Here is a 16,300-nt window from a genome sequence, read left to right as displayed (position 1 = left end):
GGATTGCCTTCAGAACTTCCTCAACAGATGGCACCTCAGCCAACCACTCACAGGGGGTGACTTCTTCCTCCAATATTTGAGGCACCGCAGCCTCAGCAGGGTCATCCCCACTTTGTCCCACGTTGTTTTCCTGGCTGAGGGATTTCCCCTCCCCCAGGACCTCACAGAAATGCTCAGCAAATCTGCAAACCTGTTCCTGGTGGTCGGAGATTGGATCACCGTTCTTTCCCCTAAATCCACACACACACACACAGCTCTTTACCTGTTGCTCGTCTAATATGGTCATCTCTTGTGTGTGAAAGAGGAAGGGGCTGTGCTGGTTGTAGTTATTTGTGTGTATAAGAGGTAAAAAAAATTGTGTGTTTGTGTGAACGGACACTGCCTCAGCCCACAGTTTCCTGTTAAATGTTTTGTCACTCTTTTATCACTCACTCTTCCTCTTTAAACATCAGCTCGACTCTTCTGTTTGCCATCTGAAAGGAAAGATGTGGACGTCTGGAATCTGTCTGATTCTTTTACTCAACCCTGGATGTGTTGGTATGAAAATTAGCCAAGTCAGCTCTCTTTTCTGTTCACCACAAATCAAAGTGACAGAAACTTTAGTGAATGTAATTCTAACTTGTCATGTGAAAGTTTATGGTTTATGTGTTTTTTTGTTTGTTTTTTGCTTCAAACATATTATTGTGTATATTTGTATTATATTATATTATTAGTAAGGAACAGAATTTTAATGTATATTTTTATTTATTTTTTATTTTTTTGTCTTAGCTGCACAAACAAGCAGCTGTGCGTGTTACATTCTGGATGGCATTCTGATTGTGTACTGCATCGTGTTGACCGTCCTTTACTGCAGATTAAGGGTGAGACATCATTTCAATAACTTTACATTATATACTGTATAAAGAAGACATTTAGGGACATTATCCACCCTATAAACTAATATGACTAATATTAAACTATCTAATAATTAAGTATTGTCTTAATCTATTTTCTAAAGTAAACTGAAAATAAAACATTTTCCTGAACTTTTTAACTTCTATAACTTCTATAATTCTTTCATTAGATTAGATTCAACTTTATTGTCATTGTGCCGAGTGCCAATAGCAATTTAATAAATATTATTGTACAGTGCAAAATGAGGGACATGTGATCATTGTTGTGCAGAAGGTATTTTATTGTTGTTGAAAGGGAAAAAAATAACTGATTATTTCCATTGAGTTTTACTGAAAAGTTTTGAAGGACATAGAGTTTAAACTGTTTCATTTTCTGTCCATTTATTGACAGATGCAGCAGACTAATGCAAATAACAGCACTCACACAGAGGTGGGTACATTTCTGTGTGCGTGTGAGTGAGTGTGTTTGTGTGTGTGTGTGAGTGAGTGTGTTTGTGTGAGTGAGTGAGTGAGTGAGTGTGTGTGTATGTGTGTGAGTGAGTGTGTTTGTGTGAGTGAGTGAGTGAGTGTGTTTGTGTGTGTGTGAGTGTGTGTGTGTGTGTATGTGTGTGTGAGAGAGAGTGAGTGTGTTTGTGTGTGTGTGTGTGTGTGTGTGTGTGTGTGTGTGTGTGTGTGAGAGAGAGAGAGAGTGAGTGAGTGTGTGTGAGTGTGTGTTTGTGTGAGTGTGTGAGTGCGTGAGTGAGTGAGTGTGTTTGTGTGTGTGTGTGTGTAGTGTGTGTGTGTGTAGTGTGGCCAAATGTTTTGAAAATGATTTCATCCATAAAGTGAAACAGGATGGAAACATCCACAGTTTAAAAAAAAAAAAAAAACAGTGCTCCTCACTTGTAAAAAAGGCTCATAAATCAGCCAAATCATGATTTGTTTTAAATCTACTAATATTAGCAGGGTTGTTTTTGGGTTACGGTTAGGAAAATATAAGTATCTGTATTAAAATCATTGTATCTATGCATAGGTGTAGTATGGACCGGGCCAGTGCCCAGGTGCCCTTGACTACTGGGTGGCCCTGGGCTGTAAGGTCTCACAGCCTATCAACTTTGAAAACAAATGTTTAATATACACTTGAATATGTGGGCCCCTCAGCTTATACAAGGCCCCCTCAATAGGGCCCTTTGACCATGAGGGCCCCCAGCCCTGTTATAGGACCGTTTTGCATTACTGTTTCACTCTTATGCATACCACTCTTTAACCCTATGATGCATATCATATTTGATACATGACTTTCTAAAGCCTCTACATCATCAACATGATCAAAATTTTGCTGAAAACCCCTGTTGTATGCAGTGCGGTAGATTTCTTCTTCTTCCTGATGAAAGTTTCTATGCTCTTGGAGGTAGAAGACCTTGTAATATAATTTCCTGAATGGCTTCCTTCGTATTGTGATGCACTCATCTTTTTGATGTGAAATCTTTGCTGATTTTGATAAAGTAAAATTAACATTAATGTTTATATTGTTACTGACATTTCAAAATTAGTATTTATTGAATTGAAGCAACGTGCTTAGTTAAAATGTCATTATTTTATAGAAAAATTGGTTGGTATGTTTAAAAAAATAATATTTTTCTGACTATTATTTCATATATTAGGCTTTATAGGATTAAGCTGCATGATTTGTATGAAAAGTGCTGTCGAACAAAAACATTTATTGTACTATTCACTGCTACAACTGCAAGTTTGCCCTACATCACAAAAAATAACTGGGCTTAAGTGGTTGGGAAAAAGAAGATATTGATATTTTATTTTGTGTGGTACAAAAGTACTGATTAAACTAATACGTAAAGTTTGTTGAGACTTTAATGTTGGTTTGACAAAACCTTAAATGCTTGAAGCAAGAAAGTTTTATAGGTCTTACAGTAAGACAAAGAAAGAAAGATGCTGTAGTAGCCTATTTATTAAATTCTTCAATATTTAAAGTGTTTGATGAAGTTAAAATATTTCATAATGTATTATTGCCCCTTTAAATATATGCACGTTTACACATTTATTACACATTTTGTTACATGCTTGTTTTGTATGCATAAATTGTAGTATTTACAAGTATTAACACTGAGTTTACATTATGAATAACAAACGTTAAAATGGTTCTCTTTAAGAAAAGTTGATGTTCAGCAAATGTTTCTGTTAAGTGGTTTCATTACCATATCCATGCTTTAATGATGAGTCAGCGGGGTTGAGATCCATGTGCAGCTTTAATAACATTTAACATAGTAAAACAAACAGGTCGGCAGGGGTCAATCACCAGCAACAGTAATATCAAAGGCAATCCAGAAGGGTAGTTAATAAACAGGCAAGAGGTCAGGGCAGGCGGCAGACAATCACAGGTTATATCCATGTAAAAAAGGCAGTAATAGTAGACAGGCAGCAGTGTGTAAAAACAGGGTAAACAGTCCAGGATCATACACAGATAATTCAGAAAACTCTAAAAAAAAAATTTAGAAATGTCAGCCAGGGCAAAAAAAGACTTAGCAATGATAGAGAGTGAGAGTGAGACTTAAATAGCTGAGTAAATGAGAAACAGCTGAGCAGGTAATCAGTGCCAGTTCTGGGGATTATGGGAAATGGAGTCCAGAGAGTTAAAGTCAATACCCAGGTGATGGAGCCCTCTGGTGGTGAGCGGGAGGAACCACAGAGGCAGGATTCGTGACAGATCCAAACCCCCCCCCCCCCGCGAGCGACTCCTGAAGCGAGGAGGCAGGCGACGCCGGGGTCCAAAGAAACCAGGGCAGATCAGGTAGACGACCAGGGGACCAAGGAAACCAGGGCAGATCAGACAGATGACCGGGGAACCAAGGAAACCAGAGCAGATCAGGCAGACAGCCAGGAGACCCAGAAGACCAGAGCAGATCAGGTGGATGACCAGGAGACCCAGAAGACCAGAGCGGATCAGGCGGACGGCCATGAGACCAAGGGGCCAGAACAGATCAGGCAGATGGCCAGGAGATCCAGAAGACCAGAGTATATCAGGTGGATGGCCATGAGACCCAGAAGACCAGTGCAGATCAGTGTTGCCAGCCTTGTCTGTCCCAGATCCAGCATTGCCAGCCTCGTCCATCCCAGATCCAGCTTTGCCAGCCTCGTCCGTCCTAGAGCCCACATTGCCTACGTCGGCCTCCCTGAGGAGGAGAAAGGCTTCCGTTTCCAAGTCTCTGCCCATGTACACGACCACGGAGGTCGTTTCTGTAGGGCTTTACTGGTTGTTTAGATCAGTGTTACTATCAGAAATAATTTATAATTATTTCTGTAGTTATTAATCAATATTTAAATTAATTAATTGGATCTAACTCATTAAAACCTCATATAGAACTCCAGTAAATGTAGTGTGCTACGTTTAGGAGCAAGTTTGGTTATTAGCAATAATTAATAATTATCAAAGATAATTATTAATTATTAAAATCAATAGAACATTGATGAGAATCAATGTTAGCTTTTTTTTAATCCTTTAAAATTAACACTTATCAATTGTTAACATCGATGAAACATTAAAATTAACACTAGCTTACTGATCATTCTAATTCAATCAAAGATAATTATCAATTATCAAAAATCAATAGAATATTAATAAGGATTAACATTGACGGGGCACCACCCTGAAATCAGGGACTAATAACCGAATATTAAAACAGTCTCAATATTAGATTGTTTTCTTAGGAAAATCGACATCCGAAGAATATCGATTTTCGAATAAAAAAAACAATGAATGAAGGTTTGAATCCGAGCACTGACATCCCGTCAGCATGACACAGGCATATGCAAAACAAACCAAAACACTTCTCTTTGTAATATAAACAAAGTTTATTTATGCAGTAATATCAATTAATAATTAACACAATGCAGTCAATAAACTTCCGACTTACAACTACAAACTAAACAGTGATATGATTAGATATGGAAATAAAAATAATTCTATAACACATAAGGTGTGTGTGTGACAGTGTGTGTGTGTGTGTGTCAGTGTGGTTAGTGAGAGAGAGAGAGAGAGAGAGAGATTATTCAGTGACAGCCCGAAAGCTGATTTCGCGATAGCTGGAGATAAAGCAGCCGTGTTCATCACTCAGAGACGCGGTTTTACGAGTGGGGCTCGTAAAAGTCCTGCGTTATTTGACTCTTTAATGGATGAACTCAGTTGCTGTCTCACCCGCGATGGCGAAAATGCACAACAGTCCAATTTGGTTGGACCACAATACAGCAAAACAAAATCGTGATAATTAATACCCTGAGTATTAATAATTAGCGGACATGGCGGTCCGTAAACTGTACAAGCAAAAACCTTGAAACACAAGAATAACACGCTATAATATTCTATCTCTGCCCAGACGTAACCTCTTACTTGAATCGCATGAGGACACAGGTAGAATGTGTTTTCCTCCGTCCTTTAACTTTGACCCGGTTGCTTGAGGCTCGGGTGATGACGAGAGGTCGTTTCCTCGCGCTGTCGGCGGGCGGTACGGCTGTTGATTCTCGGCGGGCTGGCGGAGAACTCAGAAATGTCGACTTGATTGAAGATGGAAGAGAAATCTTTAATCTCTTCACTTCTGTAGGCCAACGGATGAAGATGCGAATTGCTCGGCGGTCTCCTTCGGATCCGTTAGAGTGTTCGGTTGAACACAGAGTAATCTCAACTCGTCCAGCGAGATGGAGATTGTATGGCTACAGTTTCAAGTCGGACATTACTTCCTTAAGCCACGAGGTTGCACCGGGAGAGCAGCAAAAAGCTACGTCCGTATTCGGTGAACGAAGTCGCTGGAAGCCACTTTGGAACCATTTCAGAATTATTTGAAGTCCTGATGATGTCATGTTTGAGGGACGTTCTGTGGTGTGCCTCATCCAATAGGAGTTGAGTGCTCGATCCTTTAGTGGGCAAGGCTTCATGGATTTGTAGTCTGTTTTGGACTCCCTTTGTTTGATTTTGGCGCGATTTTTATCAGTAAGATTTACGACTTAGAAGGAGGGGGCTTGAGGAATGTTTTTTATGACTGTTAGGCCTGCCTTTGTCTTCTATCTGAACACATGAGGCCCAACATTTCCAAATCTCTGCCCATGTACACAACCACAGAGGTCGTTTCCAAGTCTTTGCCCATATACACGACCACAGAGGTCGTCTCCGAGTCTCCACCCATGTACACGACCATGGAGGTCGTTTCCAAGTCTCCGCCCATGTTCACGACCACAGAGGTCATCTCCTAGTCTCTGCCCATGTACACAACCACAGAGGTCGTTTCCAAGTCTCTGCCCATGTACACGACCACAGAGGTCGTCTCCGAGTCTCTGCCCATGTACATGACCACAGAGGTCGTTTCCAAGTCTCTGCCCACGTACACGACCACAGAGGTCGTTTCCAAGTCTCTGCCCACGTACACGACCACAGAGGTCGTTTCCAAGTCTCTGCCCATGTACACGACCACAGAGGTCGTTTCCAAGTCTCTGCCCATGTACATGACCACGGAGGTCGTTTCCAAGTCTCTGCCCATGTACACGACCACAGAGGTCGTTTCCAAGTCTCTGCCCATGTACACAACCACAGAGGTCGTTTCCAAGTCTTTGCCCATGTACACGACCACAGAGGTCGTCTCCGAGCCTCCACCCATGTACACGACCATGGAGGTCATCTCCTAGTCTCTGCCCATGTACACAACCACAGAGGTCGTTTCCAAGTCTCTGCCCATGTACACGACCACAGAGGTCGTCTCCGAGCCTCCACTCATGTACACGACCATGGAGGTCATCTCCTAGTCTCTGCCCATGTACACAACCACAGAGGTCGTTTCCAAGTCTCTGCCCATGTACACGACCACAGAGGTCGTTTCCAAGTCTCTGCCCATGTACACGACCACAGAGGTCGTCTCCGAGTCTCTGCCCACGTACACGACCACAGAGGTTGTTTCCAAGTCTCTGCCCATGTACACGACCACAGAGGTCGTTTCCAAGTCTCTGTCCATGTTCTTGACCACAGAGGTTGTACCCGAGTCTCTGTCTACGCCCACGACAACAGAGGTCATTCCCGAGTCTCAGTCAATACCCAGGTGATGGAGCCCTCTGGTGGTGAGCGGGAGGAACCACAGAGGCAGGATTTGTGACACATGCTGTGTGTTTGAAAATTGATTGCGTGGATCTCAACTTTAAAAGATAATTGGCCCAGGGGCCCTTGCTAGTCATAATCTGTCCCTGCATCTATGAGATGTCCTCACTATACAGTGAAACAAACGTGTGTGTGTGTGTGTCTGTGTTCTGTTTCTGCTGGTTCTCACAGTTTTGTTTCTTGTGCAATGGATGACAACAAAAAAACTATTTATAGCATGCACACAACGACACACAATTTCCACTCATCTCTCACACAATTATGTTAAATCCACATGTTAAATCAATCAGCACAGTACGAGACAACGATGTGTTGATGGCCCCAAATTATTTTGACACTTACGTCACTCTTAAAACTGTCTGAATGTCAATGCAAGTGTCATTTATTTGAAAGAAAGATAGCATTTTTACATTTTTAAGTGTCCAGTAATTTTAAGGGACACTGTATGTATTCTTGCATCTATTAAAACAGAATAATTGAGGGGGAAAATGGTGGATAAGAGTGGAAAGCAGAAGAGAATGAGGAATAAGTTGTGTTGACTAATGTTGAAGGATAACACCACAGTCTTGAGCAGCTGTCTTCTCAGAAATGTGTTTTTATTTTGACTGTTCTTAATCTTTTTCAGAAACAAGAAGGTGGAATCTATGAGGTATTTTTTTGTGTTTAATGAACTTCATATTGTCTGATTAATTAATTACTGCAGTGAAACGATGACTTCATGTGTCTTGACATTTTTCAGGATTTACAGCATACACATCAAGACACCTACGACATGCTTCATGGAACAAATAAGAAACCGTTGGCCTGATCATCTCTGAAACTCTGCAGCTCATTCAATATTCCTGTGAAATACAGCTCAAAGATAACAGTATACATGTTGCTTTAAGGCATTTCAGTATAATCTTGTTTTATAAGTAAATACACAAACAAGCAGAGCATCGTAAACAAAAGCTTCTCTTTTGTAGCTGTAGCATAGATAGTCAATGCATAGAATACTTCTGTAACTAAAGCTTTTACAAATAATAAATAACTCAACACAGGCTCTTTTTTGTATGTTTTCTATGAGTGAAGAAGGAAGTAAAACAAATAAAATGACAATAATATAATTACAAACATAATAATACTAATATAATAAGGACATTTATACAACTATATCACTACAAAGTAATACTTTTCATACTGGTGATAGATGTGGCCTTTTAATAGAAACTATAAAATAACTGTTACTAGGCTATAATGGACTGCAACTATAACTTAATATAACTTTATGGTATAATGAAAAACTAATTGACAGATAAAAGTCAATGTTGACAAGCAATATGGAATCATTTTTGTGACGTTTTCCCTATTAGATGGCGCTATGAAACGTGTAAAGAATATGTGTTTAACAAAGGCTTTTACCTCTAATTATAAATAATAATATTAATTTATTAACACGGCAGTTTTTAGTGTGTGATTCAGTTGTGGTTTCCCTTCTGTTTTCTGTAAGTGAAGGAGGAAGTAAAAAAAGAATACATGAACATAAATACAAACATAGTAATACTACTACAATAACCATATTTAAGATTAACTATATCACTAAAATGAATTATTTTCATACTACTTGTAATAGTTATAGCTATGGCCTTTAAAATAAAGGCTAAATAAAATATGAAGAATGGCAGCATACACTCAAAAGCCTATTTTCATGATTTACACATTTCAAATTCATAACAAATTTCCATCAAATTGAGTTGTTATCGTTAACAAAATTGTATTAATAAAATGTAAAATATTGAAGTTTTTTTTTTTTTATGTATTTAAAAAAAAAAAAAAATTTTAGTTAAAGACTACTCAATTCGTTTGATGGAAATGTGTTATGAAAATTAAATGCGTAAATCTTTAAAATATATATATATATTATTTTTATATATATATTGTAACTAAACTCCTTAAAATGTAACCAACTGTAACTCCAACTTAATATAATTCTATGGTAGAGTAATAAACTAATTAATCAGAAAAAAAAAGAGATTTTACAAATGTTAATATACAATAATGAAACATTTTTGTTATGCTTCCCATAGAAATCTGATACATGGTAATATATCACATTATATTATATATGTCAAGCACATAAATGAAATACTGTATATGTTTATATATGTTTTTCACTGATGTAAAAAATTACATGTACAAATATGTGACATATACAACCCCAATTCCAATAAAGTTGGGACGCTGTGTAAAATGTAAATAAAAACAGAATGCATTTATTTGCAAATCTCATAAACCCATATTTTATTCACAATATAACATAGAAAACATATCAAATGTTTAAACTGAGGAAATGTACCATTTTAGGGAAAAAATAAGGTAATTTTGAATTTGATGGCCACAACACATCTCAAAAAAGTTGGGACAGGGCTATGTTTACCATTGTGTAGCATCTCCTCTTCTTTTAACAACAGTCCGTATATGTCTGGGAACTGAGGAGACCAGTTGCTGGAGTTTTGGGAGAGGAATGTTGTCCCATTCGTGTCTCTGCCTCTCTAAGATACTCTATTTATACCCAGTCATGTTACTGACCTGTTGCCAATTATCCTATTTAATTGCAAAATGTTCCTCCAACTGTTTCTTTTTAGTAACACTTACATTTCCAGCCTTTTGTTGCCCCCGTCCCAAATTTTTAAGACGTGTTGCAGCCATAAAATTAAAAATGATCGAAGGTCACGTGAAGCCAAGCAAGAAGCAGACGTGTGAGCGACGAGCTCTGAGCACTTTGCTAAATTTTTTATTATTTTCATGTTATAATCTGGTGAAATTTGATACACCCAGTTACACATTTGCTCTTTGAGTCAAAACATGGCAAAGAAGTAAAAATCCTCGGGCTCTGGAGACATTAAAAGACACTTACGTGTTCAGGATGAAAGCCCCGACAGGCCTACAGACCGGGGACTCGATTTGGATGGCACGGCGGGAGAAGGAAACCAGCGTCAGTTGTCCAACATGTTGGTGATGCTGACGAAGGTTCTTGCTGACTTGGAGGATCTCGCCATAATACGTCGATCGATTATGGCGATGGAAATAAAATTCTCTGAGTTAGTTACAAGATTGACTGATGTTGAGAGACTAATCAATTGTCTGGAGTTTTTGGAGAGGGAATTAACTGCTAATCCGCCCGCGACCAAAGTTGATTTGGAACATCTCCTTGAAAAGCTTGAAGATCTTGAGAATAGAAGCCGCAGGAATAACATTCGAATTGTTGGAATTCCTGAGCATGAGGAGGGCAAAGATATGGTGAAATTCCTAGACGAGCTTTTCCTGAGTCTGCTCGACATAACAGGTCATAAACTGGAAATCGAGCAAGCTCACAGAGTCCCAGCTCACAGATCTGCTGAGGGAGACAGGCCCCGATCAATCCTGGCCAAATTTCTGAGATCATCCGATAAAGATCTCGTGCTGAATACTCGATACTGAATTAATGTCCAGACTGTTTTCCAAATCACCTTTTCCCCTTAAGGGAAGACATGCACATTTTGCAAAGACACTCAAAATAAAGTGAATTGCAGGCAGGAAAAATGCAGGAAAGAAGAAAATCATAATACAATTAATTTCAAACGTGATAAAACATCTCACTACTGTACATCTCATCTAATAATTATGGGCTTCCACTGTAGAATTTGTTCATTTAGCATCACAGCATGAAAAGAGTTGAAAACCTCATCACTACTCACAGACAGTTCAGGAAAAACACTCAGTATACTCAGTAACTATGCCATTTCAAAACATGTGGAGCAAAAAAAAAAAAAAGATGCTGACTAGAAATGAACAAACTCTCAAAATGTCTGATGAACTTTCAGCACATGTACACACACCTGTTAGCACAATAATGCTATCGTTTATGTAACTCCATTCTGCGCTCCATTTCTGGATGTCTATCGCAGCCAGACTGTAACGGTGGATAATATAAGTAATCCCCGCTGTTGACTTCTTGCCAATAAAGTGAAAAGAGCACTCAAACTAATTATTCCAAAGCATTTTCAAACAGATGTTCCTAAGTCAATCCTTCTGTAGGAAGCCGATGGAAGAAGCAGCATCTGGAACTGGAGCGCTTTGCCTTGCAAATTATTTCTGGTCATAACATTGCTGTTTTAGACAAAATTTAGTTTTGCTTGATTATTAGGATAACCATTAACTGCACACATTGTCCAGGAAACTTTTTAGACATTTTACAACATTTAAAAAGCAAGAATCTAACCGCATGACGAGCAAGCAAGCAGAGACCGGCTGCACACAAAACGCCTTCCACTAGCCAACCGGAAATTCCGCCCACCTTGCGAAATACAGTGAACTTGCTGAGAATATTGTGGATAGGCAAACATGATAAAGTTCCTTAGGGGAGCGAGGCGGCTTGGGACCTAACTTTGGTCCTAAAAGCGCCCACTTCGAGCCTCTGGACTCTGTTGAATTGCGTGTGCTTTCTCTTAAGACCACATCACTGCTGGCTTTGGCCTCAGTATAAGGGGTCAGTGATTTGCATGCACTGTCAGTCAACAATTCATGTCTGGAGTTTGGTCCGGGCCTTTCAAAAGCCACTGTCAAACCCAGAAAAGGCTATGTGCCTAAGGTTTTAACCATGCCCTTCAGAGCGCACGTGGTTCACCTTAAAGCCTTTTTCCATCCTCCATTTAATTTGGATAAGGAACATCTTTGCATTTGTTATGCCCTATGCAAGCGCTACACACATACGTTGAGCGCACCCACCAGTTCAGACTGTCTGGCCAGCTCTTTGTGTGCTATGGAGGACACATGAAAGAAATGTCCATCTCTAAGCAAAGACTTTCTAACTGGATTGTTGTTGCGATCGCCCTGCCTTACGAGTTCAGAGTACGTATTGCCCAATTGGTGTTAAAGCACACTCAACTAGAAGCATGACCTCTTCATGGGCATGGACGAACAGTGTGTCCTTACAAATCATATGTTTTGCAGCAGGATAGTCTTCTCAAAACACATTCGCAAGGCTTTACAACCTAGATTTAACATCTCTCTCATCGCAAGTGCTCTCTGTCTAGAGCGCTTGCTATTTCGTTGGACAAAAATATACTTATGCCCCTCTTTTTAAGAACGGGCTCCCCACCATTTTACACAACCGCCTGCATTCAGACCGTTGTATTTCACAAAGTCACAGGCACTTAACTCATACTATATGACTATAGTTCACATATCCATTCTGAGTGTTCCCCTCCTGGCTCACTATGAGGGTCATTCACTTGCGGCATACTCATACACAGCTTAGTCACACAATGTCAAGTGAACTGAATCGTAAGGGAACGTCTTGGTTATGTATGTAACCTCAGTTCCCTGAGATGAAGGGAACAAGACATTGCGTAAGCTGGCCACACTATGGACTCAGGAGGTGGTGCAAGTGGTTTTGAGGTGCGAGTGATGCGCTCTTTGTCCCTCAGTCAGAAAATTGTGAGGAATGGTGTTTGCGCGCCCACTATACTGGACAGCTTCGCGCCTAAAAGGGTGGGGCTTAAACACTATAGCCAATTTTACAATTGCCATTAATGTAGAAGGGTTTCTACTAGGTCATGAGGAAGGACACTCTCATTAGCATCAGCTTATTGATGCAATGTCTCGTTCCTTTCATCTCAGGAAACTGAGGTTACATATGTAACCGAGACGTTTTCCCGAGGAGGCAAATAAATAAATAAATACACCAAAAAGTACAGAGATAATATGTTTTTAAACTGGACATGATAGTACCATGATATTCTTTGAAGTAGTCTACAATGCAGATATCATGTTACATGAATATGGTAATCAACTAATGACAGTACACAGGTCTCTCTCTCTCTCTGTCTGTCTCTCTCTCTCTCTGTCTGTCTCTCTCTCTCTGAGTCTGTCTCTCTCTCTCTCTGTCTCTCTCTCTCTCTCTGTCTGTCTGTCTCTCTCTCTCTCTGAGTCTGTCTGTCTCTCTCTCTCTCTCTCTCTCTCTCTCTCTCTCTTGCTTTACATGTTGGGATTGTTGGGTGTGTGAGCATTTTACGCGTGAGAAGAGCGACTCTTTTTTTCATTTTTCTTTCTCCTATTTCCTTTTTGGGTTGGTTTGTTATTTATTTATTTTTTTCATTTATTTATTTTGTGTGTGTGTTTGTTTGCTTGCTTGTTTGTTTGTTTTCTGACCTCGTGGCGGGGTGTGGAGATGGAAGCTCACCCGAGTGGGTGGAATTCTTCTCTTTCACTCCGTCATGGAGTCAGGTGTGTGCCTGATGCCGGTGCGTCTGTGGAAGATGTGCTCGTGGCTGTGGGTGAACAGATTGGCTTTGAGAATATCATCTCGGCCTTAAGAATGCAAGTGCAGAACAGTCTTCTCTTTCACAGATAGAGGAGACAGGAACTAGTGATGGTATGGAAGAGATAGGTGATGATGATAACATTTCTGAAATGTCAGACATCCCTTCTCAGTGTGGAGATGAACAGCTCTACACTGTAAAAGAAATGAATGATTTCTTAGATGAAACATTTGGCAGAACAGTTGAAGTGCGAAAGTTTTTCCCAGACATCAATACGTTTTTGATTTCAGTGGGAAAAATACAGAAGTCTGTGGGGTTTGATGAGCTTAGTAGAAGGAAACGGTTTAGATTGAAGAAAATTGTCACAAACTTACGGAGAGGGAAAACCTCAACCAAAAGACTAACCAAACCATGTTAATGTCACAAGGGGTAAATCTTCTGTCTACTTTTAGATGTTTTTCCTTCTCTCTTCTTGTTCTTTTTCTTTTCCCTCTTTTCATGGAGAGCTTAAAATTAGGAAAAATTAATATTAATGGAGGGAGGGATAGAAATAAAAGGGCAGTTTTATCAGAATATATTCAGACTAAGAACATTAATATTATTTTTTGACAAGAAACTCATAGTGACATGACAAATGAAATAGACTGGAAAATGTTGTGGGAAGGAAATATCTTTTTTAGTCATGGCTCTAATGTAAGTGGGGGTGTTGCTATTTTATTTGGGAAAAATTTAAATATGACTGTTGTTTCTTCTTGTGAGATAGAAAGAGGACGGTGTTTAGCTGTTCAAGTTGATATAATGGGCCAACTGTTTGTACTTGTTAATATCTATGCTCCAAATAATGGAGCAGAGAGAACTAGGTTTTTTAATAAAGTACAAGATGGTTTAAGGCAATTTGATAAGAATGCTTTTTTAATTTTAGGTGGTGACTGGAATTGTACCCTAGATTTTACTTTTGATAGAAATGGAGAGGAACCCTGCCCTCCCTCAGTAAATGTTTTAAGTAATATTATTAGAGATTATGATTTATTTGATGTATGGAGAGAACAGCATCCGAAGGCAAGACAGTACACCTGGGTTAAAGCGTCCAGTGCACATATTAGTTCAGCTAGGTTAGATAGGTTTTATATTAGTAGAAATAGGAATAATAGAGTTTTAAAATCTATTATTTCTCCGAATGGTTTTTCTGATCATCATTTGTGTTTATTTGAAATAAGTTTGAAAAAATCACAACGCTCTAGTTTTTATTGGCATTTTAATGTTAAATTATTGCATGATGTAGTTTTTTGTGAAAAGTTTGTTTTATTGTGGCATGAATGGAGAGAACAGAGAAGTGAATATGATGATATTGTACAATGGTGGGAGGTGGGGAAAACCCAATTAAGAATGTTCTGTCAAAATTATACTGCTCACAATAATAGTTTGTTTAAAAAAAACTATTAGAGAACTTGAAAGAGACATTGAACAACTTGAAATGAGTGTAAGTAACAATAATTTAGCAGATGTGGGAATGTTGAAGAAAAAAATGAATGCTTTAGGTTCTCTTCTTCATGCAAAAGGAGCTTTAATCAGAGCCCGGTTTTCCTCGTTGAAGGACATGGACGCTCCTAGTTCTTTCTTTTTTAGTCTAGAAAGAAAAGAATCGGAGAGAAAACAGATGCTACATCTGAAACGAACTAATGGAACTTTGACGTCTGATCCAAAAGAGATGCGGACACTTGCAATGGACTTTTATAATGAACTGTTTAGAGCACAAGAGTGTGATGGCCCTAGTATGGACTTTTTACTTAAGGATCTGCCTAAATTGAGTGCTGAGCAGCAAAAGGAATTAGACTCTGAAATACAAATACAGGAATTGTCAAAAGCAGTTCAACAACTTTCTGTTGGTCGGGCCCCTGGTATTGATGGACTTCCTGCAGAATTTTATAAACATTTCTGGGACTTATTTAAAGAAGACATGTTAGAGGTTTTTAAAGTTTCTTTTAAAAAGAAAGAATTACCAACAAGTTGTAAAAGAGCTATATTGTCTTTACTGCCCAAGAAGGGTGACCTTGGTCTTTTAAAAAACTGGAGACCTGTTGCTTTATTATGCACAGACTATAAGATTCTTGCAAAGTGTTTTTCAAATAGACTAAAGCAATACCTTGGGTATGTAGTACACAAAAGCCAGACCTACTGTGTACCCAACAGAACTATAATGGACAATCTTTTTTTATTAAGAGATGTAATTGATTTAGCATGTATGGATGATCAAGATTTGGGTATACTTTCTATTGACCAAGAAAAGGCTTTTGATAGAGTTGATCATTTTTATTTTTTCAGTACTCTTAAAGCTTTTGGAATTGGAAAAAAATTCATATCAGAGATAATACTTTTATATGCTGGGGCATCGGCCATGTTAAAGGTAGGAGGTGGGCTTAGTCGGCCAGTTTTAATACATAGGGTCATTAGACAAGGTTGTCCTTTATCAGGGCAACTATATTCTCTGGCAATTGAACCCTTGCTTTGTCAGTTAAGGAAGAAATTGCAAGGTTTTTTAATTAAAGGGTTTGAAAACAGACCTGTTAATATATCTGTATATGCTGATGATATTACTGTTTTTATAAAAAATGATAATGATGTAAGAGTGTTAAAAGAAAGTTTAAAAATCTATGAAAAGGCCTCATCTGCAAAAGTCAACTGGGAAAAAAGTTAAGGTTTTATTATAGGGAGCTGGCAAGAGAGAAATCTCCCTGTACTTCCAAGTGGAGTTGAATGGGGTAGTGAAGGGCTAAAAATTCTTGGTGTCCATTTAGGAAAGGAGGGGTATCAGAGAAAGAACTGGGAGGGTATGGTGGAAAAGGTATGTGCCAAGTTGTCTAGATGGAACTGGGTGCTACCTCAGCTATCATATAGGGGAAGGGTTTTGGTTGCCAATAATCTAGTTGCTTCCATGCTCTGGCATAAAATGACTGTGCTTAATCCACCAGAGGATATTGTTCATGAGATACAAA

The 16,300-nt window shown here is 39.0% G+C and overlaps 1 protein-coding gene across 1 annotated transcript; it reads left to right on the top strand.

Annotated features, from left to right (window-relative positions):
- The first annotated feature begins 384 nt into the window (after positions 1–384).
- On the top strand, positions 385–8,066 carry LOC127441368 (high affinity immunoglobulin epsilon receptor subunit gamma-like). Its single transcript, XM_051698703.1, has 5 exons — positions 385–537; positions 769–860; positions 1,285–1,323; positions 7,652–7,675; positions 7,766–8,066. Exons 1-5 carry the CDS (start codon positions 486–488, stop codon positions 7,832–7,834), a joined length of 276 nt encoding a protein of 91 aa, XP_051554663.1. The 5' UTR covers positions 385–485; the 3' UTR covers positions 7,835–8,066.
- The last annotated feature ends 8,234 nt before the right edge of the window (positions 8,067–16,300 follow it).

This window comes from Myxocyprinus asiaticus, chromosome 5, assembly GCF_019703515.2.
Source record: "Myxocyprinus asiaticus isolate MX2 ecotype Aquarium Trade chromosome 5, UBuf_Myxa_2, whole genome shotgun sequence".
Taxonomy (NCBI): Eukaryota; Metazoa; Chordata; class Actinopteri; order Cypriniformes; family Catostomidae; genus Myxocyprinus; species Myxocyprinus asiaticus.
Note: the sequence above shows the minus strand (reverse complement) of the source record. Positions and strands in the feature narration are given on the sequence as shown.